Source organism: Eumetopias jubatus, unplaced genomic scaffold (assembly GCF_037043125.1).
Source record: "Eumetopias jubatus isolate StellerSeaLion01/CBP00866 unplaced genomic scaffold, mEumJub1_p1.0 scaffold_9, whole genome shotgun sequence".
NCBI classification, from domain to species: Eukaryota; Metazoa; Chordata; class Mammalia; order Carnivora; family Otariidae; genus Eumetopias; species Eumetopias jubatus.
The window spans coordinates 20442380-20466974 of NW_028274815.1; the positions used below are offsets into that span (position 1 = coordinate 20442380).

The following is a 24595-nucleotide window of genomic DNA, read 5'->3' on the forward strand; positions in this document are numbered from 1 at the left end:
CTAACTCCATCTGGAAACAGACATCTCTTTATCTTTAATCTTCCAACTTCAGCTATGACACTATATCTTTCATGGGTTTCTTCCTGCCCCACACCTCATCATCTAACCCCCAACCCCTGCCAAACAGAATCTAACCTCTATATCCCTGGAATACCACAGCCTTTGTGTTTCTAGTAGTGCTCATATCACTTCCTGTCTGGTTTATAGTTGGTAGCATACACAGCTGCCTTCCCCAGCAGACTCCAAGCAACGTGAAGGCATGCATCTTGATGCGTCCATCTTTATGTCGCCAACAGGGCTAGCAGGTGTAAGTATTCAAGACATTTTAAATCAAGAAGAGCTGAATGTAGAGAATGTAAGTAGAGGCCAAAGAATTTCAAAATGCAAATTATGCTATCCAGAGTGAGATTTGCGTGTAAATAGAGATTTAGGCAAGCTCCGTGGATTTCTTTCCACTGATTCGGGCTCAGCAACTAGCTACCTCTGTAATCTTGAGTAAGTGGTTTTAGCGCCTCCGGCTTTAGTTTTCTCACCTGTAAAATGAAAAAGGAGAAGCCTCAATGGTCCCCCACAGCTGTCTTATTCTCGGCTCCCAAAACAGCTCTCTGGTGTTAGTCCTGGAAGTCTTGCAGCATCCAACGTTTAATTAAATAGGATGTTAAGGGAATTGGGATTATTTCTTAGAGCAGAAATGGCAAACTTTCTAGCTTGTAGGTCAGAGAAAGCTGTTAGTTTAATATCACTCGGGCCTCAAGAATTTTCTATAGACCATCTAACTCATACCAGCAAGCCCCAGAAGGACGTGTGCATCAGTGGAAGCAAGACTGCTGTTAAGATACAGGCCCGGCATTCCTTCAAGGTCCTCTCTTTGACACTGTCCTCTGAGAGTGCCGTCTCACATGCTAAGCAGACTGTCCTTTCTCAGTAGGCCCTTTGGATAAACCTGGCAAGAGGACGGATGCCAGTAGTAGCTCCAATGGAGGACAGGCCTCAAGGATGGAGGAAAGCCAGGGATCATGAGAATGGCTATCGGTGCTTCACCAGGTGTGTGCTGAGCAAAAGTATACTCTGGTCCGTTTGGGGCTTAGGGAGAAGAGGGCTTTGGTCTTGTCAAAAAGGAGGGTTTGAGCTACAGACAAGTAAATATTTGACAAAAAAGGAAAAATCAAAGCTCTTCAGAGAAAAGTTACTTCAGAAGTGGTGAACTCAAGGAGCTTCTATTAATTACACTTCTATCTTTTTGAGCTGCTGGGAAAAAAAAGCTATTGTAATTTCAGCTTGCATTGATAAGTTGTCCAGTGTCTAATGATAGAAAGTAAAGGAACACTCAGTGTTTTTCACTAGACAGTATCTGGAATGTTGTGTTCAGTTCTCAGCTCCCTATCAGCTAACTAGAGATTATCCACAAAGGATCTTGAGAAGCCTAGCTGGGGCAGGACTAGAAGATATTTTACCTGAAAAGGAGCGGATTAACAAATATTAGAAAGGTTCTGTTGTAAAAGCACAGACTCAGTCTATGTTGTTCCAAAAACAAGGCCAAGATCAGTAGTGAAAGTCAAAGGAAGGCAGCCTTCAAAAGGGAGTTGTTAATCTAGAGTTTTTAATGGTAAAGCGAATGAACTTGTGAGGCAGTGCGACCCCATCATTAGAGACATTCATTCTCCAAACTATTATAGTCTGTACCACTCAAAACTATCCTGTGCATCACATCATCCCTGGATTCCCACCAACCTACGTAATTCTTCTTACCCATCAAATCCATCAATGCTTAAATGTTGCTTCCTTCAACGAGATTTCCTGTCCTCCCAGATAAGCTAGGCTAGATATTCAATGCTCCCAAGCATTCTGTCATTTGTTTACCATCTGTCTTCTCTGACAGATTTGTGTTCCACGAGGACAGGGACTGTGTGTTACCACTGTTCAATAGAAACTGGCACACTGGTATGTGATGGCCATTGATTGGGAAGGTATAAAGTATAAACCAAACAGGCCTTTGAAAGTTAAAATGTCTTATCTAAGTGTTTGGAACATTAGCAATTAAATTTCCTACCGCTATTTAAGGGGATGGAACAAAAGACCAAGAGGTTTCCATTCAGTTAAGGCTCAGAAAGGAAGCCACAACCACCAGCTCAATTCACCTAATTTTATACATGATTTGCAAACTGGTTGTTTCAGATAACTCAGGATCTTTTCCTAATCCACTGACAATACTGGATACAGGTTTTCTCAAAAAGGCTTTCTTACCTCATAGAAGAAGGGATGGCCAGCCATATCAAAGATGTTAACTTTGATTTCTCTGTCTCTGACTTGCACCCTGAAATGTTCAAATGGAAACCATTACAAAGAAGGTTATGGCTTCTGCATTCCCATTCATATCATTTATGTCATTTATGAATTTTAAAATGAATGAAATTTAAAAGAGGCTTTGTCAGTGCCTCTTCTTGATAACAGATCATCAATACAACAGAAGCTCGCAACTTGGCAGATCATCCTGCCTCCTTATTTTGAGAACACTGAGCCCACTTGCAATAAGACCCTCATTTACCTTCAGCTTACCTCAAGACACTTCAGTCGGTGCCCCTTAACTAACAAATGGTGGCTATTACCATGGAACTAAGGAAACTGATTTGAGGCAAGCAGGAGCGAGATAAAGGAAAACAAAATATTTTATTTCACTTAATAAGACATCTTAATTACTAGTGGTTATGCTTGGTTACCACGCAGAACAATAACTGAAGTGTGTGATCTTCATGGAGCAAGAGCAACAGTCAACTTGTTTTCAAAACTTTTTAAACAGAGAAAAGAACAAAAAGGAAAAATAACAACCATTCATATTAGAATTAAATACTGTCAACATCATAGCGTATTTACATCTTGTCCTTCTTATTTTTTCAAGAAAAATCACTACTGGTAAATAAATTAATGAAATATTGTTAAGTATTTCAAACGCTAAAGAAAAATACAAAGATGAAAGTTTAAAATTTATCTCAAATCCTATCACCCAGAAAAAACCTTCGTCACTATAGATGAACAATACTGCAGTCTTCGTCAACGCACAGATATGACTGATAAGCATAAGCATTTTTACAAAAATGGGATTATGCTATTTTAAAATAAAAAGTATAAAATTTACTTGTTATTGAATTTAACAAAAGAAAAAGAAACTGAAGTGAGCTGGAATTTTTCAACTTTAAATATGTTTCCTCATCACAAGAAATATTTCCTAAAAGACCCCTCTAAGTTAAGAATAGGAATTATTCGCAATAAATTAACAGGTTAGAATCATTGTTTTAAGTGACATGTTTCAATTTACACAGCATTGACATAACCCCCTCTTATGGAATACAAGGACATCAGTACTTGCTCTCATTGTCCCTTTACCACCTCCTGGTTTGTTTATTGTTATTATTCCCTTGTCTGCATTTATAACATCCACTTTCTATTCTGAAACCATAATTCCTATAGTTGTTTTATATTACTTGTAGATTTAAACTAAGCTAACCACTAATCATTTCTTTATTCCTGAATTCTCTACCAGATTTCATCAATTCCAAAACGCATATTTGTTTTCATTTTAACATCTGTGAAATCAGGATCCATCTTATAAAAGAGGATGTGAGAAGAGCAAAACAAAATAACAACAGAGTCTGAGAGCATTTGGAGAAGATCTGTATAATAATTTATATTAGAAAATTTTGCCTTAAAGAGTTAGCAGCTGAGAGAGGATGTAACTAAAGGCTATGAAGTCAAGAACGAACAAAAATGTATTCACACACTGAAACTCAGAGGTTAATTTAATTCAGATGCCAGACAGAGGAAATTACCTTAAGAAAAATGATAATTCATTACCTCGAGGTCGTGCTTTCCTAGGTTCTGACCTGAAGACCACCTGCATCATTATTATGAGGCTGTTAAAAATGCAGGTCCCTGTGCGCCACCTCAGACCTGCCCAATCAGAATCTCAGTGGGCAGGTCCCAGGAATCTGCATTTTTACAAACTCTGTAAGTAATTCTTCAGCATGCTGAAGTTTGAGCTTCACCATGTTGGAAACAGGGAGGATGGAATGGGTATCCATTATTTTGACTACCTCATAGAACCCCTCCCTTTCCTCTTGTGGTTGTGGTTCAGATGGGTTCTGCTGTATGTTCTTGGTGATCCCACTCTGCTGGCCAGAGCCAGCTGAGCTGGGGAAAGACACCTGTCTCTACGTGGACAATCAAACCTTCCCTGGGATTTTTAAACTTGGAATACTAGCTTTGGTCCCTCTCTGGAAGTAGAATTCACAGTGTGAGTCTGAGATCTGCTGGAAGCCATGGAGAGGAAGCTAAAAGGTGGAGAGAGATGTAGTAAATGATCTGGCTATATTCTGTCCCTGGTTCCAGCCATCTCTAAGGCCCAGCATCCTTGTACTTGGATTATGAATTAATGTCCTTTATTTTTCATTATTACTATTTTTTGCTTGAGCTGGTTTGAGTTTGGTTCAGTTATACCCTCCTGATTCACCGTGGGACAACCATCTTTCTCCAAAAAAATTTCAGCCAGAAATAAAATAGTCTGTTGACTAAACTACCGCAGTTCTATGGCATAACATGGTGATTCTCGTTTCTCAGTTGAATAAATTAGCTACTTATACGGATTTAAAACAGAACTGCCTTAAACAGGATCTCCTGCCACACCACTGATGAAATTCCATGTCCTGAAGTATAGATATACCCCGCCGCTTTAGTCCGCCTTCTTGAGAGCTGCCCTCATTTTCTAATCTTGCAGACTTCCTCTTTAGATGTAACTACCTCACCTAATAATACGTAGTTTTTGAGTATCTACTAGGCACAAGCACTGTACCAGGCACTTGGAGATGACCTATACTAATAGTCAGCCCCGTCTTCGTGGAGCTTACAATCTAGCAGGAGACATTAAACATATATAAGTAATAATGACATGTGGCAATTTATTCAAAGTACCATAAACAGCATAGAGAAGTTTAGTATTTCTGTCATTTGCAACCAAAAAAAGTCCTGACTAATAAAGGAGGTATTCCAAAGCCTTATGGGAACAAGACCACTTTACACCTCAAAGAGTCTGACAGATGGAGAGATGAGGGGAAAGGACATTTCAGGTGGACAGAATGAATAACGGCATTGAGACAGGAAAGTATGAGGACAGCGGTGCAGTGTGGATGGAGAGTAAAGTGTGTAAAGGAATGCAACAAGAGGGAAGGAGAGGGGCAGCTTAGGGCCAGAAGAGTGAGCCCCTGAAATTCCACCTTCCCGGGAGTGTGCTGTATACCCCAACTCTATGCTTTGGTAGTATTATTTCCTGCTAATGTAACCCCATCTCCCCAAGCTCAACCCACCCTCGATTCATCTCCAGATAAATCCCCACATCTGCCCAATTTTACTTCTCCCAGATCATTCTCGAGATACCAAAAGGCTGTAAAGATCATAAACCAATAAAGGACATCCTCTGGTAGAAAATTTTCCACATAATATTTAGACTTTTTAGAAAGACTATCTCAAAATGCTCTACAAACACAAACATCTGCTAATAGGATCTTTTTATACAGAAACGTGTCTCCTAAAAAGGTACATCTGCCAGTTAGGCTTTATTTTAACTTGCTCATTGTTGTAGACCCTACACCTAAGGCAAGGCCTGGCAAAAAAGAATGTGCTCAGTGATGAACAAATTATATGATCACTACATTTCTGTAAAGGTCTCTTATTCCTATCTTCCCTGATTTGTCCTCAGAATCTCTATTTTAAGATGCATTTTATTTATATTTTTTGTTTTTTAAAGATTTTATTTGACAGAGAGAGACACAGCGAGAGAGAGAACACAAGCAGGGGGAGTGGGAGAGGAAGAAGCAGGCTTCCCGAGGAGCAGGGAGCCCGATGCGGGGTTTGATCCTGGGACCCTGGGATCATGACCTGAGCCGAAGGCAGATGCTTAACGACTGAGCCACCCAGGTGCCCCAAGATACATCATTTTATTTTTTTTATTATTTTTTTTAAGATTTTATTTATTCATTTGAGACACAGAGATACAGAGAGAGAGAGCATGAGCAGGGAGAGAGGCAGAGGGAGAGGGAGAAGCAGGCTCCCCACCGAGCCAGGAGCCCGATGTGGGGCTCGATCCCAGGACCCCGGAATCATGACCTGAGCCGAAGGCAAATGCTTAACCATCTGAGCCACCCAGGAGTTCGAAGGTCTATGTAATTTATAAGCCCAAAGAAACAATGTACTTACTTTGTGACTCCATAGTCAATTCCAATTGTTGCAAGATATTTAGACACAAATCTTTTCTCACAGTATCGTTTTATAATACAACTCTAAAAAGGTAAAAAATACATGCTTTTAGTAAATACACTCTGGAAACATACAAAATAAGCCCAGTTCTTCATTATGGTTTCTTCACTCACCACAACGAGAGAGAAAGCATTTTCAAATAACCAAAACAAATGCTAAAAGTGAAAATTTTAAAGAAAAATTATTTAAATATTCTTCTCTAATACCAAACATGTTTTCAGTTTAGTTCTCCATCCTTGAGCTCTTTTTTTTTTTTGAAGACTTACTCTTATGCTTTCAATAATACCACCAAAATGTTTAGCCTTGACCTCCCTTCTCAAAAGCAGATCTACATCTTCAAATACTAAGACTACTTTCTACTTGGGTGTCCTGCTGTTACCTCAAATTCAACATGTCCAAAAATGACCTAATCCCATACATAAAAACAGTTCATCCTGCTGACATCCTGGTTCTGTTAATAATACCACCATTTTTCCAACCACAGAGGATCAGAATATTAAAGCCATGTTTGACTCTGAGCCTTTCTAAATCTTCTGAAGGTTTCCTGCCTCTTTCTCTTCATTCCAATTCCCATTGACACCTTTTGGGTTTAGATCCTCATCATCCACTCCTAGACAACTGTAGGACATTCTTTATTGGTCTTTCTGCCTTCCTTTCCTCCCAACCTCAGTCAATACTGCACACCACTGACATTTTTCACTTCCCTAACTCAAAAATCTTCAGTGGCTTCTCAGTGCCAAGTCTGAAATCCAAATTCCTTTGTCCTTTATTCAATATTCTCCATAATCTGACCCTAATCTGTATTCCCTGTCTGAACCCTTCTAATATAAACTCTCCATTTCTGCAAAACTCCCAGAGACCTGACATCTTGACTTTTGTCATTACTTTTCCCTCTCATTGTAATGAGCTTTCTCCCCTTTCCAAATCCTATCCTTTAAGGCAGTTCAACTTCTGAGCTTTAGGTTGTAAGAGATCTTGCCTGCATCTGAACTCTTCTAACACTTTACATACATACTAATATATACACATATATAATACACGCAGACACACACGCACACACATGCCAGCAGTCATACATTGCTTTGTATTGTTAGTTATCATTTCACATGTATATATTCATCTTAGCTCTTCAGCTAGACAGTAAACTATTTGAGGACAGTAAACACCAGCATTTTACTTCTATCTTTTTGCTCATGCCAATGAAATTTGCTCAGTGCCAGTGAAAACCAATTTTAAATGACTTATATATTAATAATAGCTCCTAGCACTCATGAAACTTACAATTTACTTGGGAGTGCTAGTAATGGAGTTTATTTTGCTCAAATCCTTCCCTGATGAACGTTAACCTAAATTAAATAGGACAGTTAATTTAAAAAGCAGTTAATAAGCTTATTGTGAACTGAAGGAAAAATTTCTTTGGAGTGACTACTGCTAAGAGGCTATACTTTTAAAAGCATTTTATACCTTGAATGCACTTCACAAATATTTTCTCTCACAATAGCCTGGGAAAATGAATATAACCTTTTTCTAAATTATTCATGAGATTAAGAGGCCTGGCAGTTCTTTAACTACAGTACACTATTTAAACACTAGTTATAAGTATTTAACAAGACACACATTTAAGTAATTGTATTAATAACCACTCTTTATAACACAAATAGGGCTTCTGGTCCTTGGGATCTTATAAGCTAAGTTAAATAACATAAATACAGAGAGAATGTTTTGTTTTCACTATTTTTCTTAAGTAGATTTTTAGGTACTTTTCTTTTTTAATGCAGTTTCAGTTAAGATCTTAACAGGTTTGGGCCTTTTTTTTTTTTTTTTACTTTTTTTTATGTTATGTTAATCACCATACATCATTAGTGTTTGATGTAGTGTTCCATGATTCATTGTTTGTGTATAACACCCAGTGCTCCATGCAGTACGATGGGTATTAAAGTGGGCCTCTTTTTTTTAAATAGAATTTTCCTAAAATTCATATGAAAGAACGACTATCTGGGAAGAACTAATCAAAATATGAAAAAGAGGAATGGGGCAGGACAATAGAAAGAGGAGGGAAACTACCTTAATAGATATTAAAATACAGTCTGAAAGCAATCAAGACAGTATTAATATTGGCATAAGAACAGACAAATAGGTCAGTAGAATAGAACAGAGAGCCCAGAAATAGATCTCATTAAAAGAAATTTTAAAAGTGACCAAGGTGATATTTAAAGTTAAGGGGAAAAGAATGATTTCTTTAGTAAAATGCTACTCACACAAGCTGGGCCCTTTTCTAAATACAAAAATAAATTCAGATGAATTTGTGATTTCAAAATTTAAAAATAAAACAACAAAAATTTCAGAAGAAAATGTGCACCATCACTTCTCGGTCCTTTGGCTAAGATCAAGAGCAGAAGAAATGTGCAACATATGTACAACCTTAGGGAAACCTTTTCAACCAAGAAAGGAAACTCAAAAACCATAAAAGAAAGGACTAGGGTGCCTGGGTGGCTTAGTCGGCTAAGCATCTGCCTTCGGCTCGGGTCATGATCCCCGAGTCCCGGGATCGAGCCCTGCATCGTGCTCCCTGCTCAGCAAGGAGTCTGCTTCTCCATCTGACTCTCCTCCCTCTCATTCTCTCTCTCTCTCTCTCAAATAAATAAATAAATCTTTAAAAAAAAAGAAAGGACAGGCATAACAGAGTATACAGAAATAATAACAAAAGCAATTGTATGGCAAAATATTTATAAAAATATTAAAAGACAAATGACATACCCAAATATTTATTACTCGTATGACTGGCAAAAAGTTATTATCTCTGATGTCCCTGAACCAGAAAAATTGGTAAGAAAGACACATCATTCAATAGAAAAATGAGTAGGGAACATAAATATACAGAAGAGCAAATCCAAATAGCCAACAAGCATATGAAAATGTGCTCAACTTCACCTGTAGTCCATGAAATGCAAATTAAAGTAATACTTCTCACTAACCAGACTAGGAGTCATTAAAAGAATAACAACACCTGTGTTGGCAGGGCTATTGGGAAAAAGGGTACTGGCATACTATACTGCTGGTAGAAATACAGTTTTTTGTTTTGTTTTAAAAATGTTATTTATTTATTTGACAGAGAGAGATACAGCGAGAGAAGGAACACAAGCAGGGGGAGTGGGAGAGGGAGAAGCAGGCTTCCCGCAGAGCAAGGAGCCCAATGCGGGGCTCGATCCCAGGACCCTGGGATCATGACCTGAGCCAAAGGCAGACGCTTAATGACTGAGCCACCCAGGCACTCCAGAAATACAGTTTTTTGAAAAGCAGTTGGCAAGAGCTACTAAAATTTAAAAAAAATATATGCTCTTCAACTCAGCATTCTACCCCTGGGAATCTCATCTATGGAAATTAGAAGACCAGTATTTAAGTGTATGAACACACACACACACACACACACACACACACACACACACACACACACACACACACACACACACACACACACACACACACACACGGCATTTACTACAACATTGTAGTAGGGGAAAAGCTGGAAATGACATGAATTCTCATCAATAGAGGAATCTTGTGTATCGCGGACTATGCAAATGAAAAAGAGTAGAGCTGTATCAGATAACTTGGAGGGATTATCATATCTATTGTTAAGAGAGAAAAGCAAACTCCAAGAAGTATATACAATATTGGAGGACCTCCGAAAACCCAATTCAACTGATTTAACAGTTAAATATTTATTAAATATAACTGGAAATCTAAAATTAGGGCAAGCTTCAATGTTGGGTGTTATGAAGAGTCAAAGTAAGCACGTTAGGAAAGTTTTTTTCTTTTTAAGATTTTATTTATTTATTTGACAGAGAGAGACACAGCTTGAGAGGGAACACAGGCAGGGCGAGTGGAAGAGGGAGAAGCAGGCTTCCCACTGAGCAGGGAGCCCGATGCGGGGCTTGATCCCAGGACCCTGAGGTCATGACCTGAGCCAAAGGCAGACGCTTAACAACTGAGCCACCCAGGCGCCCCACATTAGGAAAGTTCTGATGCTAGAAGGCACTGAGAACTGGACTGGGTCTTTGAGGTAGGTTGACTGCCAAGGCAGAAAGCTGAATTAGATATACACAAAGACCACAGAGAACTTTCAGGATTTTCCCATAGAGAAGATTAAGCCCTTGGAAATTCCCTTCTTCTTCCTGGATTTCTAGATCCTCTAAAATAATGCCAAATAATAAAGGAAAATAGCAAGTATCCTTTTCGTACCTAATTTTAATGGAAATGAACTTAGCACTGTACCATTTGGTATGATGTTTGCTGTTGGTTAATAATAAATATTGTTTATCATATTTAAGTAGTTTCATTTTATTCTGATTTTGCTTAAAGTTTTTATTAGGATTGACTACTTGATTATATCAAATGTTTTTTCCAGTACTGAAAAAATTTTCTCCAGTAGTCAGCTGATGTAACAAATTATGTTGACTAACTTCTTAATATTGAACCATGTTTGCATTCCAGGGATAAATATAGCACTACTTGCTACTAGTGAATTTTTTTTGATATATTGCTGAGCTCTATTTATTGATATTTAAGAAATTATGCATCTCTTTATATATGGGAAATTGGGATATACTTTTCGTTTTTGATACTATATCAAGTTTTGCTAGTTAAGTTACCACGACTTCATATAATAAACTGGAGAGCTGTTCATCTTTTTCTTTGCCTTAAAATAATTTTAGTAACTAAAATTATATGTTACTTAAGGCTTAAATAAAGCTTATTCATGAAGCCATCTGATCCTGATACTTTTTTGGAGGATAAATCCTTTCATTGTTTTTCTAATTTCTTCTTATATGACTAATCGACTGGGTTTTCTACTTCTTTTTGAGTCAATTTTGGTTAATTTATATTTTGCTAGGAAGTCCTTCACTTCCTTTACATTTTCAAATGTGCTTCTGTAGAATTGGATGTGATATTCTCTAGCCATTCTTTTAATCTCTTCTAGCATGTGATTATGTCTCCCTTTCAGTACTAATCTTGTAATTTTTTGTTTTCTCTATTTTTCTTAAATGGAGTTTTTAGACACTTTTCTTTTTTATTAATTTTCATTTTCCAAACTTTCTCGATTTATTTTGTGACCTTTTTCTAATGTCTTAGGTACTATGTTCCTTTAGTCTTTTTTTTTTAAGATTTTATTTATTTATTTATTTGAGAGAGAGAGAATGAGAGACAGAGAGCACGAGAGGGAAGAGGGTCAGAGGGAGAAGCCAACTCCCCGCTGAGCAGCGAGCCCGATGCGGGACTCGATCCAGGGACTCCAGGATCATGACCTGAGCCGAAGGCAGTCGCTCAACCAACCGAGCCACCCAGCCTTCCTTTAGTCTTTTTAAAATGAGATATACCATATCACAAAATTCACACTTTAAAGGTATATAATTCAGTGGTTTTTAGTATATTCACCAAGTTGTAAAACCATTAAGTTCCTTTAGTTTTTCTCTCTCTTTTTTAGAAATGAATAGGATAATGTGTTTTCCTTTGACTATAGCTTTAATTTTGTCCTGAAGGTTTCAGTACAGATTCTCTCCCTTCCATTGCTTTCTAGTTATTTTGTCATTTGTTCTGATTTGCCCTTTGATCCAAAGATTATTTACCAGGGCATGCCTCAATTTTTAACTTAAAATTGTTTATCTTTCTATATTTTCCAAATTCTTTAAAATGAGTATGTGCCACTTTTATAACTAAGGCTTTTTTTTTTTTTTTTTAAGAGAGAGAGCGCAGGAGGGGAGGGGAAGGGGGAGAGGGACAGACAGAATCTTAAGCAGGCTCCACGCCCAGCATGGAGCCTGACATGGGCTCGATCTCATGACCCTGAGACCATGACCTGAGCCAAAATCAAGAGTCAGATGCTAAACCAACTGAGCCACCCAGGTGCCCCAGCAAATTTTTTTTTTTTAAGTTACATTTAAATCTTTGACCCACCTAAAGTTCATTTTTGAGAAAGCAATGCAAGAGGAATCCACCTCACTCCCAAATAGTCAATAGTTGTTCCAGCAGTACTTATTAAATGGTCCGTACTTTCCCACCACTTTACTACATGTGTTGTAAACTGAATTTCCTTATGTGTTTGGATTTATTTCTGGACTCCAGTCTGTTCCACTGATGTCTCTCTATGTTCTTTCCAGCATCAATAGGAAAAGCTTGGTAATTTTAAAATATGTTTTATTATCTGGTAGTGTTTTCTTTTGTTCACTGTTGTCTTGGTTATTCTCACATTTAATTTTTCATAAGGACTTTAGTACCTTTTATTATGTTTTGAAAGGAAAAAACCCCTATTGGTATTTTAACTAGTATTGAATTACACTTGTAGATTATTTTAAAGAATTGACATCTCTAAAATGTTAAGTGATCCTAATTCAGGGGAAAGTATATCTTTCTATGTGCTTAAGTAATTTTATGTCACTTTGTAGAGCTTTAAATTTTTCTTCATATAGGTCCTACCTATTTCTTCTTAAGTTTAAATCTAGGCATTTTATTTTGGCTGTTATTGTAAATTAACATCATTTCTCAACTATATATTAAAACATACCATTTGATATACTAAAGCTGTTAAATTTTGTATATTAATTTTGCCTTACTGAACTTTCTTATTGTTTCTAAAAGCTTTTCAGTTAATTCTCTTTGGGTTTCCAGATAAATAAACATATCATTAGCAAATAACAATAATTTTACCTTCTCCTTTCCAGTATTTCATATTTTGTTTTTTTCTCTTGTCTAATTGCATTGGCTAAAAATATAGAACAATGTTTTAAAAAATGTGACACTGGGCATTTTGGTCTATTTTTAATGTTGCACCATTAAGCATAGAAAAATTACAAATTGATGCATGCTTACTTAGCCAGCTTACTATTAAACCTTTCAGAGCCTTTATTCTTTTCTTTTTAATGCCTGGCACATAGTTGATGTTCAACAAATGTTGACTTTCAGTGACTGCTATGTTAATACTTACATACATACACACAGATACATAAATAGTACAGCATAGTGCTAAATGGAAAGGAAACGCACTGAGAAACATTTACTGAGCATCAACTATGTGCAGGGCACTAGCCTAAACACTTCCATTAATGGCTCTTTTGGCATATAGATCCACTCGGCATTGATTTTCACAGCACACAATGATGGAGAGAGAACTGCAGTAGGCTGAAGACCCAAGTTCTAATCCTGTCTCTGTCTCCCTCTGACTCTCTTCCCTCTTGTGCTCTCTGTCTCTCATTCTCTCTCTCTCAAATAAATAAATAAATAAAATCTTTAAAAAAAAAAAAAGACTAAAGGAACATAGTACCTAAGACATTAGAAAAAGGCCACAAAATAAACCAAGAGAAAGTTTGGAAAATGAAAATTAATAAAAAAGAAAAGTGCCTAAAAACTCCATTTAAGAAAAATAGAGAAAACAAAAAATTACAAGATTAGTACTGAAAGGGAGACATAATCACATGCTAGAAGAGATTAAAAGAATGGCTAGAGAATATCACATCCAATTCTACAGAAGCACATTTGAAAATGTAAAGGAAGTGAAGGACTTCCTAGCAAAATATAAATTAACCAAAATTGACTCAAAAAGAAGTAGAAAACCCAGTCGATTAGTCATATAAGAAGAAATTAGAAAAACAATGAAAGGATTTATCCTCCAAAAAAGTATCAGGATCAGATGGCTTCATGAATAAGCTTTATTTAAGCCTTAAGTAACATATAATTTCAGTTACTAAAATTATTTTAAGGCAAAGAAAAAGATGAACAGCTCTCCAGTTTATTATATGAAGTCGTGGTAACTTAACTAGCAAAACTTGATATAGTATCAAAAACGAAAAGTATATCCCAATTTCATATATATAAAGAGGTTAACCAACAGCTTCCACTTACCCAGAAGGGGAGACAATTTGGGTGAAGAGGAGACAGTTTAGAATTCACTTGGGGGAAGGCCTCTCTGGGCCCTCTTGCACCCTCCTCCCCCACACTATGGAAGAGCTTAGGGCTCGTACCCATTAGACCCAGCAGAGAGAAGGTGGTGGAACTAAGGCTTTGAGAGAATGAATATGATGACACCACCGGAAATAAAAATAAAAGCAATACACAAAACAAAATAATGCAGGTTCCTTGACATCCACTGCACTTTCCTTGTGAAAAATGTCACCATCAGTTATGCTCTAAAAATAGATTCTGGGCTCCATGTCTGCGGGAGCAACATTTACAAACTCCAATCCTCACATGCACCCCAGGAAGCTCCCTTAGGCTCCCAAGAACAGCTGGGGTTACTAAACTTTTATTCTCCACCTCCAAGTCCTGGACAGGTCACCTAGAAGGCAGGTAGGGTAGCTAGGCAGACGATCTGACATAAGGACTTAGGCCTCCCTACTCTTTTGGGGATACATTCAAGGGTTAGCGGTCACAAGAGACACCTTCTTATGGAGACTGACGTCAGTGGGGGGGGGGGGGCAACCCAAAGGTCAAAAAGGTCAGGAGAGTTTTCCGCACGGAGGCGCATCCCCTAGGAGGAGACCCGGGCCTGCTCAGGGGCGGGGAGGAGGCTGGGCCCCGGGCTGTTGAGTGGCCGCCCTCCCAGCCAATCGGCACGTCGCCCCGCCGCGCTGAGGTTCCCGCCCCTCCCAGCACGGTACTCACTTTTCCCACTTCAGCGTTGCCCATGGAGATGACTTTGATGCGCAGGGACTTGCCAGGCTCCTTCCGCTTCGGCATGTTGGCCTCCATTGCCCTCGCTCTCTCGGGGCCACCCGCCTCGCTGTCTCCTTGTTCACCAGGCTGGCCCGTCCCTCAGGCCTCCTCGTCCAATGGCAGAATCGCTGCTATCGTCACCGCCCCGGCTCTGCGGCTCGCCATCCCCGCCGCTGCCTAGCAGCGGGCGCAGGCAGTTAGGAGCTCTGGGAACTGGGGGTGGGAGAAGAGAGTCTCGCGATGCTACAAAGGGGCGGCGTGACGTCATCACCGGGCTCTGGAGACGCGGTCTTGATTACCTGTTCCCAGGAGTCGCGCCAACGCCCCGGGCTAAGTCCCTCGGCAGGAAGTCCGCGCTGACGGGTGGCTGGTTTTACGCCGAGAGCGCGGCTTGGGTACAGGGGCGCCAGGACAGCGGCATTTTGTAACGTTTGCAGCCGAGTGGTAGAAATGTATTGGCGGTTTGGGGCAGATCCTTGGGCCGGGAGTATTTGGAATTGTGGGTCCAGGCCCCGTCGCCCTAAAAATTCGAAGTAAACCATAGTCTGTGGGGGGTGTTTTTTTCTGAAATTTTCAGTCCCTATGGGCCCATCTGCGCGAACAACCCCACGCCTCCCCATATTATGTTTCTCTTGCTTGGGCTTGCACAGGAGCGCGGGGGAAGTGAAGTCGGGGCCCTGGTTCTGGAAGAGGGGCGTTACTATCGCTAAAAAAAAAACAGCTTGTCCATTTGGAGTCAAGGCGGATTTTAGTTTAGTCATTGCTCTTCTATTACGTGGTCCTTATCTGTAGGAAGAAAGCGCAGATGAGACGTTTCTTACACTCTTCTGGTTCTATGAAGGTGTGTGTGTGTGTGCTTGTAGCTGTTTGGTTCATTTTTCTCTCCCTCCCACTCACATTGAAACTTAACCCCATCATCTGTGCTCACCTTCCCTGTAACTGATAATATGACAGTAGAATAGTAATGAATCCTAAGATAACCACTTTTCTGTTCTCATTCCAGGGGATGAGAAAAGCATCTGCTTGGATAAAAAAGTCTGGGAGGAACGGTAATTTTTTGTCATTATCTTGAGTTACAGAAGTTAAGTAGAACTTGACAAATGATTAGTGCCCTGAGAAAGAATGGCTGCCAACTTCCGAGTAAATCATAAGGGCAAAAGTAGCATTATTTCTGTTCTCACATAGCTTTAAACATCTTAAAGGAAATACATTGCGGGAAGACAGTGAATAAAGCCTCAAAATTTCTTAGCTATCTTAAGTCAGATTTTAAAACATTTTATTTTTAAAACATGATAATTTTAAGAAGGAAGCTTACTCTGGGTTGTATTTATAATAAACAGATAATAACATTTAGTTTAATGAAGCTTCTGAGATTGTTTACAACCATGAAATATAGGTCCTGGTCAGAATTTTGGTATTTTAAAGTTCGAGAGAATTTAATGTATACTGATTCTTCACAAATCTAGATGCTGACCTCTCAGTATAATTTAATAAATCAAATCAGTAAACATCTTTTTCTTTGCTAGTTCTCCTTTGGCCCTGTAATACAACTGGTGTGGAAGAATAATTGCAAAATGTAAAATTTTCACTTATTAAAAGACTGATTAGGTTTGATACTATTGAGCAGATTGGCAGTAAAACAGGCCAAAGATTAAAATTTATTACCATTTTTTCATATTGATGTTTCTGAGGTTTGAAAATGTGTAGCCGTATTTTCTACTGGGTGTGTTAAATTACTTTGGAATCAAAAAAGCAAGAGTTAGCTTTCTTTTCCAGTCTTCTTTTTTTTCAGGTTCTCCCCACCCTTTTCTTTTCCAGTCTTTCATACAGAAAGAAGAAAAGTGTGGGGGTGCCTGGGTGGCTCAGCTGGTTAAGCGGCTGCCTTTGGCTCAGGTTATGATTTCCGGGTCCTGGGATCCAGAACTAATATATGGGGCTTCCTGCTCAGCAGCGAGTCTGCTTCTCTCTCTCTCTCTCTTTCTATGTCTGCCCCTCTTTACTGCTTATTCTCTCTCTCTCTCTCAAATAAATAAATAAAATCTTTTAAAAAATAATAAAAATTTTTTAAAAAGAAGTGTGCATTGGCTGTGTATAGTGCGAACCTGAAAGTGGGGGTTAGGAACATAAGTTCTGGACTCAGCCCTGTTATACTTTTTGTTGGCATAAGATGGGCATGTGGTAAGGGTAAGGATTGCAAGAGATAATGCACATGAAGTACATGGTAGTTCCTCAGTAAACAGCCATATGCTTTCCTGTACTCATGTTTTTTATTTTTATGTATTAAAGACTACATATTTTAAATGTGTGTTTTTAAAGTAAATTATGAAATATTTTGGACATGGTTAAAGGTATAAAGAATAATATAATGAATACCTATGCATCCACCACATAGATTAAAATATGAAATATCTGATACCGTGTGTACTCTTTCCCAATATACCCATCCTCCCTCTTTATAAAAGGTTGCACCTATCTGAATTGGGGCTTTTAATTTCTAGGCATTTAAAAATTGTTTTACTACATATGAATATACACCCTAAAATGTAGTATTGTGTTGCATTTTTAAAAATCTTTATTTTGAAGTAATTTCACTTGAAAAGTTTTAAGAATAGTAGGAAAAAAATCGGGTATACCCTTTATCCAGATTCATCAATTGTTGATGTTTTTGCTTCATTTACTATAGCGATTGTGCTCAATATCTATATATTCATATATATATATACACACTTTTTTTTAATAGTTTGAGAATAATTTGCAGACATGTTTCTTTATCCATAAGTACTTCAGTGTGTATTTCCTAAGAAGGACTTTCTCTTACATAGCAATAGGATATTTATCAAAATCAAGAAATGTTAACATCGTAACAATAACACTATTATCTAATCCTATGGTTCTCAAATTGTGCACTGGGGTGCTCCACATACTCAGGGTTATCCAAGGGGATATCTGTGGGATGTTTTACATTCTAAGTTTTTAAGGCAAACAATAAATACTAGCTCAAGGTTGTTTACAATTTCAACAATAGGTGGCACCATATTACTTGGATACGTCATATATTTGGGAGCTGGATTTTTCAGGGGTTGTGATAAAGCAAGTACAGCGCCAAAATCAATGTGAAACAGGAAATGAGTGCTCTCGTCCAATCTGATTCCAAGGCCTGCGAAGTTGTGCAATGCCCAACAGGTGCACAAATCCCACTGTGGTTAAGATGAAATAAAAAACTTTCAATTTATGTGCATTATTTTTTCAAATGGCAACCAAATCGTTAGAAAATAAATATTTAATAAGTTGTTTGAACCTGGATATTTCCTTTGACCAAGGAACACTATGAAAAAAATTGAGATACTAAGGGTGCCTGGAATTATACCTATTTTTGTCTCAAACTGATGAATATAGTTTTTCATATAGTGAGAACATAGCTCTCTGATATGTTGATGGGAGCCTTGTGAGATTCCTGGCTTAGAGGACTTAGCTACTTCATGCCTGGACTCCTGACCTACACAACTGTGAGACATTAAATGCCTGTTGTTTGAAGCTGTTAAGTTTGCAATAATTTGTTATGTGGCAATATAAAACATGATAGAAAATGAAAGATTCTTATCTACAGATTCCATTTCTTGAGAAGTTCTGCCTTCAGTGTGGCAGTGCAAGTCCCTACAGACCAACACTCCCACTGAACTATAAACTCTGGGGAAAAAAATGCAAAACAGCGATCTAGAGATTCTGAAGAGTAATAAAAATCAGACAGATGGTGGAGGGGAGTAAAAACCTTGGAGAAATGACTGGCATGGGATGAATTTCTCCTGAGCAATACAAGCACTTGAGTACATACCAACTCTGCTTAGCCCTTTCTGTCTTACCTATTAGTGTACAGGATTTTAGTGCGGAGCACGCACAACACCGTATCAGAGGACATGGATATTAGGATACTATGTAGACTTCTACACGCTCATTCTACTACCATCCCAAGGACTGTGGCAGGCTGCATTTTCCACATAGGGATGAAACATTATCTCCCATCCCATATGATTTATTTTGGTAAAATTAAAATATACAGAAAATTCACCACTTTAACCATTTTTAAGTGTGTATTTTAGTGGCATTAAGTATGTCCACATTGTTGTACAACCACTAGTACAGCACAGCCGTCTCCAGAACTTTCTCGCCTTCTCAAACTAAAACCCTGTACCCACTCTAATCCCCCATCTTTCCTCCCCCCAGCCCATGGCAACTACCATTCCACTTTTGTCTCTATGTCTCAGTTGAGTGGAATCGTATAGTATTTGTCCTTTTGTGACTGGCTTATTTCACTTAGCATAATGACTTCAAGGTTCCCGCATGCTACTCTTACAATGGGAATGACACTCCTCCCCTTGATGGGAATGGGGGGGTCTATGTTCCCTCTCCTTTGAACCTGGGTACTCTTGTGACTGTGGCATAATTGACATTATGACACTTTGAAGACTAATAAAAGGCAATGCAAATTCTAGTTTTCTTGGAATGCTCACATTTGGAATCTAGACATCAACTGTAAAGAAGCCCCAGCAGTTCATGGAGAGGCCCACATAGAGAGGAGCAGAGGTCCTCCACACCCACCCACAATCACAGCTGAGTTCCCATATGCCAACTAGCACCAACTTGCCAGCCATGGGATTGAGCCATCTTGAATGTGCCAAGGCAATGAAACAAGGATGCCAACAAGAAGCGGAATGTGCAATTAAGAAATATATAGCAGATGATACTCAGTAATGTAGACAGGTGGAAAATTGCCATTAACCCCACGAAGGAATTTGAGCTCAGAGCAAGGTGCCAATTTGGGAGGAGACATCCTGGGGTACCAGATGAATTACAGAAAGAACTCAAATGCCATCTTCTTTCCCTTCTTGGAATGCCAAGTTCATTTGAACTCCTTGGCCTTTGTACTTAGTTTCATTCTGTCTAAAATGCTCTTCCTCAGATCTCCCAAGTGCTCTAGCCATACTCGTCTGGAACCCCCCCAGTGAGGAGAGACTTGGGCACAAACCAACATTTCCACATTCAAATCTAGTTGCTGTTAATGGCACTGCTCACTGCCTAATAACAAGTTAAAGAAAGAAGGGAAGGGAAGGGCAGGGAAGGGAATGACAAGAAGTAGAAGCAAAGAAAGAAGGTGCCTGGGTGGCTCAGTCAGTTAAACATCCAACTCTTGATTTCAGCTCAGGTCATGATCTCGGGGTTGGGATTGAGACCCACCTCAGGCTCTGCGATGGAGCCTATGTGAGATTCTCTCTCCCTCTGCCACCTGCCCCCCCACCCCCCGAGAACAAGAAGCAAAGAAGGAAGGAAATCGCTAGTACTATGCTATAGGGCTCTGCTTTTTACCTAGCTCTCTTTAGCAGTTTGGGTCAAGATAGAGCAGAGAGGTTGACAAGAGTTGTGGGTAATCATAAAAAAATAGGAACTCTGATGATTATGTTGGAAAGATTTAAAATGACCTATCTGCCACGGATTAGTCATGCATATTAGTAGCTTGATGCAATCTTAAAATTTTGCAAAATCCATCAAAATTACTGGTGTCCACGTGTCTGTGGGGCTGAATTGCTTTGTCATAGGGTAGATATATATGCAGCCTTGGTAGGTGGTACCAAATAGTTTTTCAAAGTAGGCTTTATCAATTTATACTCGCCAACAGTGAATAGAGAATCCTAGCTCTTCCAAATTCTCACTGGCCTTCAATTTTGTCAGTTTGTTAAGTTTAGCCTCCCTTTATAGGTTTGTAATAGTATCTAATTGTAGTTTCAATTTGTCTGTCCCTGATGACCAATGAGGTTGGGTGCCTTTCCATAGGTCTATAGGCCATTTCCTCTTATGGGAAGTGTCTGTTCAATCATCTTATCCAATGTTTTATTGAGTTGTTTATTTTTTCTTATTGATTTGAAATTCTTTATATAGTCTAGATATATATCCTTTACCAGATACATACAGCAGGCAGAAGTAGCAGTCCTATAAGTAGTAGCTGAAGACTGGAAGCAACTCATTTGTCCAACCGTGGCAGAATGGATGAATAAGTTGTGGTACATTCTTACAATGGATTATATTATACAATGGATTATACTATTGCTGTGCAATACTGTACTACCGGTATGAATCTCATTAATATAAGGTTGATTTTAAGAGACTAAACACAAAAGAGTATTACTGGATGATCCAGTTATATAAAGTTCAAAAATAGATAAGACTAATCAGCGGTATTAGGAGTCAGGATTCAGGTTATCTTTGAGCATAGTGAATGAAAAGGGGTGTAAAGAGGGTTTCTGGATGCTGGTCATGTTTCACTTCTTGATCTGGGTGGTGGTCACATAGGTGTGTTCATGTTGTGAAAATCCACTGGGCTACACACTAAGGATTTGTACACATTCTGGTAGTATGTTACACTTCAACACAAAAAAAGTTTACAAGAACAATTCTTACCTAATTTTCAGAAGGGCCTAAGAGCTAAAAAAGCGGCCTCGGCTTGATGGTTTTCTCTGCTTAGAGTTTCTTGTGCTGTTGCTGTGATAGATCTTGGTGTCCATGGAAACCAGACAGAGTGTGTGGCAGGGAAACAAGCAAGAAGGGATTGGAGCCTGGGGAAGAGGCACGTGAGACAAAGGAGCAGACACTCTTGGCATCTCCCCCTACCCCAACGTACTCTCAGATCCCACTCAAGCTACTGCCATTTTCCTGCTAACACAACTGTCTGCCTAGGCCAACTGTGACAAAAATTGCTTGTCATAACTTACTGGGAATCCACCCCAGAAACAGCTCTAGCTCATCCCCTCTGTGACTGGTTTCCACTTTCCTTAACCCAGCAGGAGCGCTGGTCTGGCAGGGGCTCGAAATAGAAAAAGCCTCCTCTGGATGAGGCACGCTAACACCTCACTACCTAGAGCTCACTTATGGGCTGACCTCAGCTCCAAAGTGGAACCTTAGTGCAGGCGTAAGCCTGACAACGTCTTCGAGCAGTGACAGTGATGTTACAAAGTCCATGTGTTCATGGATGTGCACTTCACCTACAGCAGAGTTCTTTGGGTCTTTGCTCAGAGCTTATTAATTCTTATTTTAAACATTGTTATATCACTTCATTATCCAGTGTTCTAGGTCTATAAAAAGACGAATTAAAAGGGGGGGTGAAATTTTCCCCAAAATGGTGCATGTATGTCTGGCTTTGTTAAGTTTGAGAATGAGTCTGGATATGTCTGAAGACGGGTAAGTATATCTGCAGAAGTCTATGTGTATACCAATGTGTTGGTTCTGATGAATGTGTGTGAGAGAGCATGTGTAGATTTGCATCGTGTGCATCTGTCAGTTTCATGTGTGTATATCGGGTGTGTGGTGTGTGAGGACATTTGTGAATGAGTTTGTCATTTTGTGTTTTTATAGATGTACGTGTGATCAGATGTAAAATATGTAAATGAGAATTTACACTTATGGAAATATGTAGGCTGTATAAGAGAGCATTTGTAGGGCTGCTTTATAAGTTTTGTCTTGGAGCTAAACGGTAAGTTTATATGATGGATTTATGCAGGGAGAGCTCTAGGCAAAGTTTTCAAGTCATATGGTTGGACCATAAGGAATTGCCATTTTTGTGGGTTAAAAATTGTTAAATATTCAGTGATTTTTGTGTGATTCATCCTGATGTGTGTACATATGTATACACATTACATACGTACTTAAATTCAACATAGCCTCTGTACCACCTTAGTATTACAATCAGAGCTAAGAAGGAGATCTTAAATGTTTCCCTAGGTCTCACACCCATGGATCTTGAAGGAAAGATGAGATACAGAAGGAATGATGATAACGCAACAGAAAGTTGCAATGGGGGTATAACAAGAAATGAGGTTAAAAGTTCTCTACTCTGGGGATGCCTGGGTGGCTCCATCGGTTAAGGGTCAGACTCTTGATTTCAGCTCAGGTCTTGATCTCAGATTTGTGAATTCATGCTCCATGCTGGACTCCACACTGGGCATGGAACCTATTAAAAAGTTCTTTACTTTGGGAAGCCTTCTCCAACACTTTTTTTTTTTTCTTTACCTACCCTCTCCAAGTTCTCTGCCATGGACTTCTGCACCAGCTGTGAACTTCCCCTATGATAACGCTTGTCACATGCAACTGCAGTTGTTATCTGAAGTGGCTATCTTCCCCTCTAGATAGCAAGTTTGCTGAGGGCAAGAACTGGGTCTCTGTCACTCACTTACTTCCCAGCACTTAGCATGAAGCTCAGTACAGAACTGAATCTCAGTTGGTCTTTGTTGAAGAACTGGATGACAAAAAGAGGTAGATATTCTGGGAAACCTGTGCATGTGTGACTTCTATACTGGCCAAAGTGCTTGGCTTTTGTTCTGTGCAATTGATAGACATGTTGGAGAGGGGATTAACATGCACAGAGTGCCATTTTAGAAAGATTCATTTAAGAATTGTAGAAAGCATAGGTAGAAGTAGGGATGGTTGACAATCAGAAGCCCAGTAGTTACCCAGGTATGTAGTAATAAAAAACCTACACTCAGGGGCGCCTGGGTGGCTTAGTCGGGTTAAGTATCTGCCTTCGACTCAGGTCATGATCCCAGGGTCCTGGGATCGAGCCCCAACTCATGCTCTCACTTGCTCTCTCTCATTCTCTCAAATGAATTTTTAAAAATCTTTAAAAAAAACCCCTAGTGACAATGGGATGGAAAACAAGGGACAGAGAGAGGAAGAGCAATAGAAGAAGGCTCGGTAATCACTAGGCATGGGGGAAACAGAGAGCGGAAAAGGGTGGCCCCAAGTTTTAGAGCCTGAGTGACTGAGATAATGATGAGAACACAGACAGAAAAAAAGGGTAAGCAGTGTAGACGATGGTGAAGTCTGTGTTGAACATGTTGCAGATTTCTGATGTGTTGAGCATGAATTGAGGCTAACAAACAAAAGAACATCCTAATAAAGATGACCACCAGGCAGTCGGATGTGTGACAAGAGTCCAGGCAGGAGGTCCAGGGTATAGATAGTCATTTCCTCAACAACTATTTGCTCAGTACTTATTATGTGCCAGGCAATGGTCCAGGCCCTGGCCATGCGGCAGTGAACAAAACCAAGTTTCTGCTATCTTGTATAGCTTCCTTATCCATGCAGATATTTGTGAGCCATTCTTTTACTTATTTAAATCCAGTAAGCATAGTTATATTATAATCTGTCCCTAAAAGCTCTATATATGATGTCCCTGCTTGTCTGGCCCCACTGTCTGTTCTTTCTGCAGCCTTCTCTCAGGCTGGCTTATTTCCCTTCGTGCTTGGTTATTTTTGACTTCAAGTTGGAAAATTATTTGTAGAGATCTCCTGAGAATTAAAATGAAATCTCCCGAGAGTTAAAAAAAAATTAAAAGTATAAAAATGTCCCCCAAAATGCATATAGATGTGAGTTCTCCTTAAATTGATCTATAGAATCAATGTCATTACAGGTACAATCCCAAAAGGAACCTGACAAGGCAATTCTACATTTTATATGGAAGAGCAAAGGCCTTGTTAAGACATGTCTGAAAAAGAACAAGTGGGGGAAACTTGTCCTGCCAGGTAGCCAGACCTATTTTAGA

The 24595-nt window shown here is 39.1% G+C and overlaps 1 protein-coding gene across 1 annotated transcript in view; it reads right to left on the minus strand.

Moving 5' to 3' along the window:
- The window catches only part of DNAJC27 (DnaJ heat shock protein family (Hsp40) member C27), a 30497-nt gene extending 15286 nt beyond the window's left edge, over positions 1–15211 (minus strand). The window contains exons 1-3 of the mRNA XM_028099626.2: positions 14959–15211; positions 6244–6326; positions 2245–2314 (exon numbers count right to left, since the gene is read on the minus strand). Coding sequence (XP_027955427.1) covers positions 2245–2314; positions 6244–6326; positions 14959–15045 — 240 coding nt within the window. The 5' untranslated portion in view covers positions 15046–15211. The remainder of the gene's footprint in view (positions 1–2244; positions 2315–6243; positions 6327–14958) is intronic.
- Positions 15212–24595: the final 9384 nt, after the last annotated feature.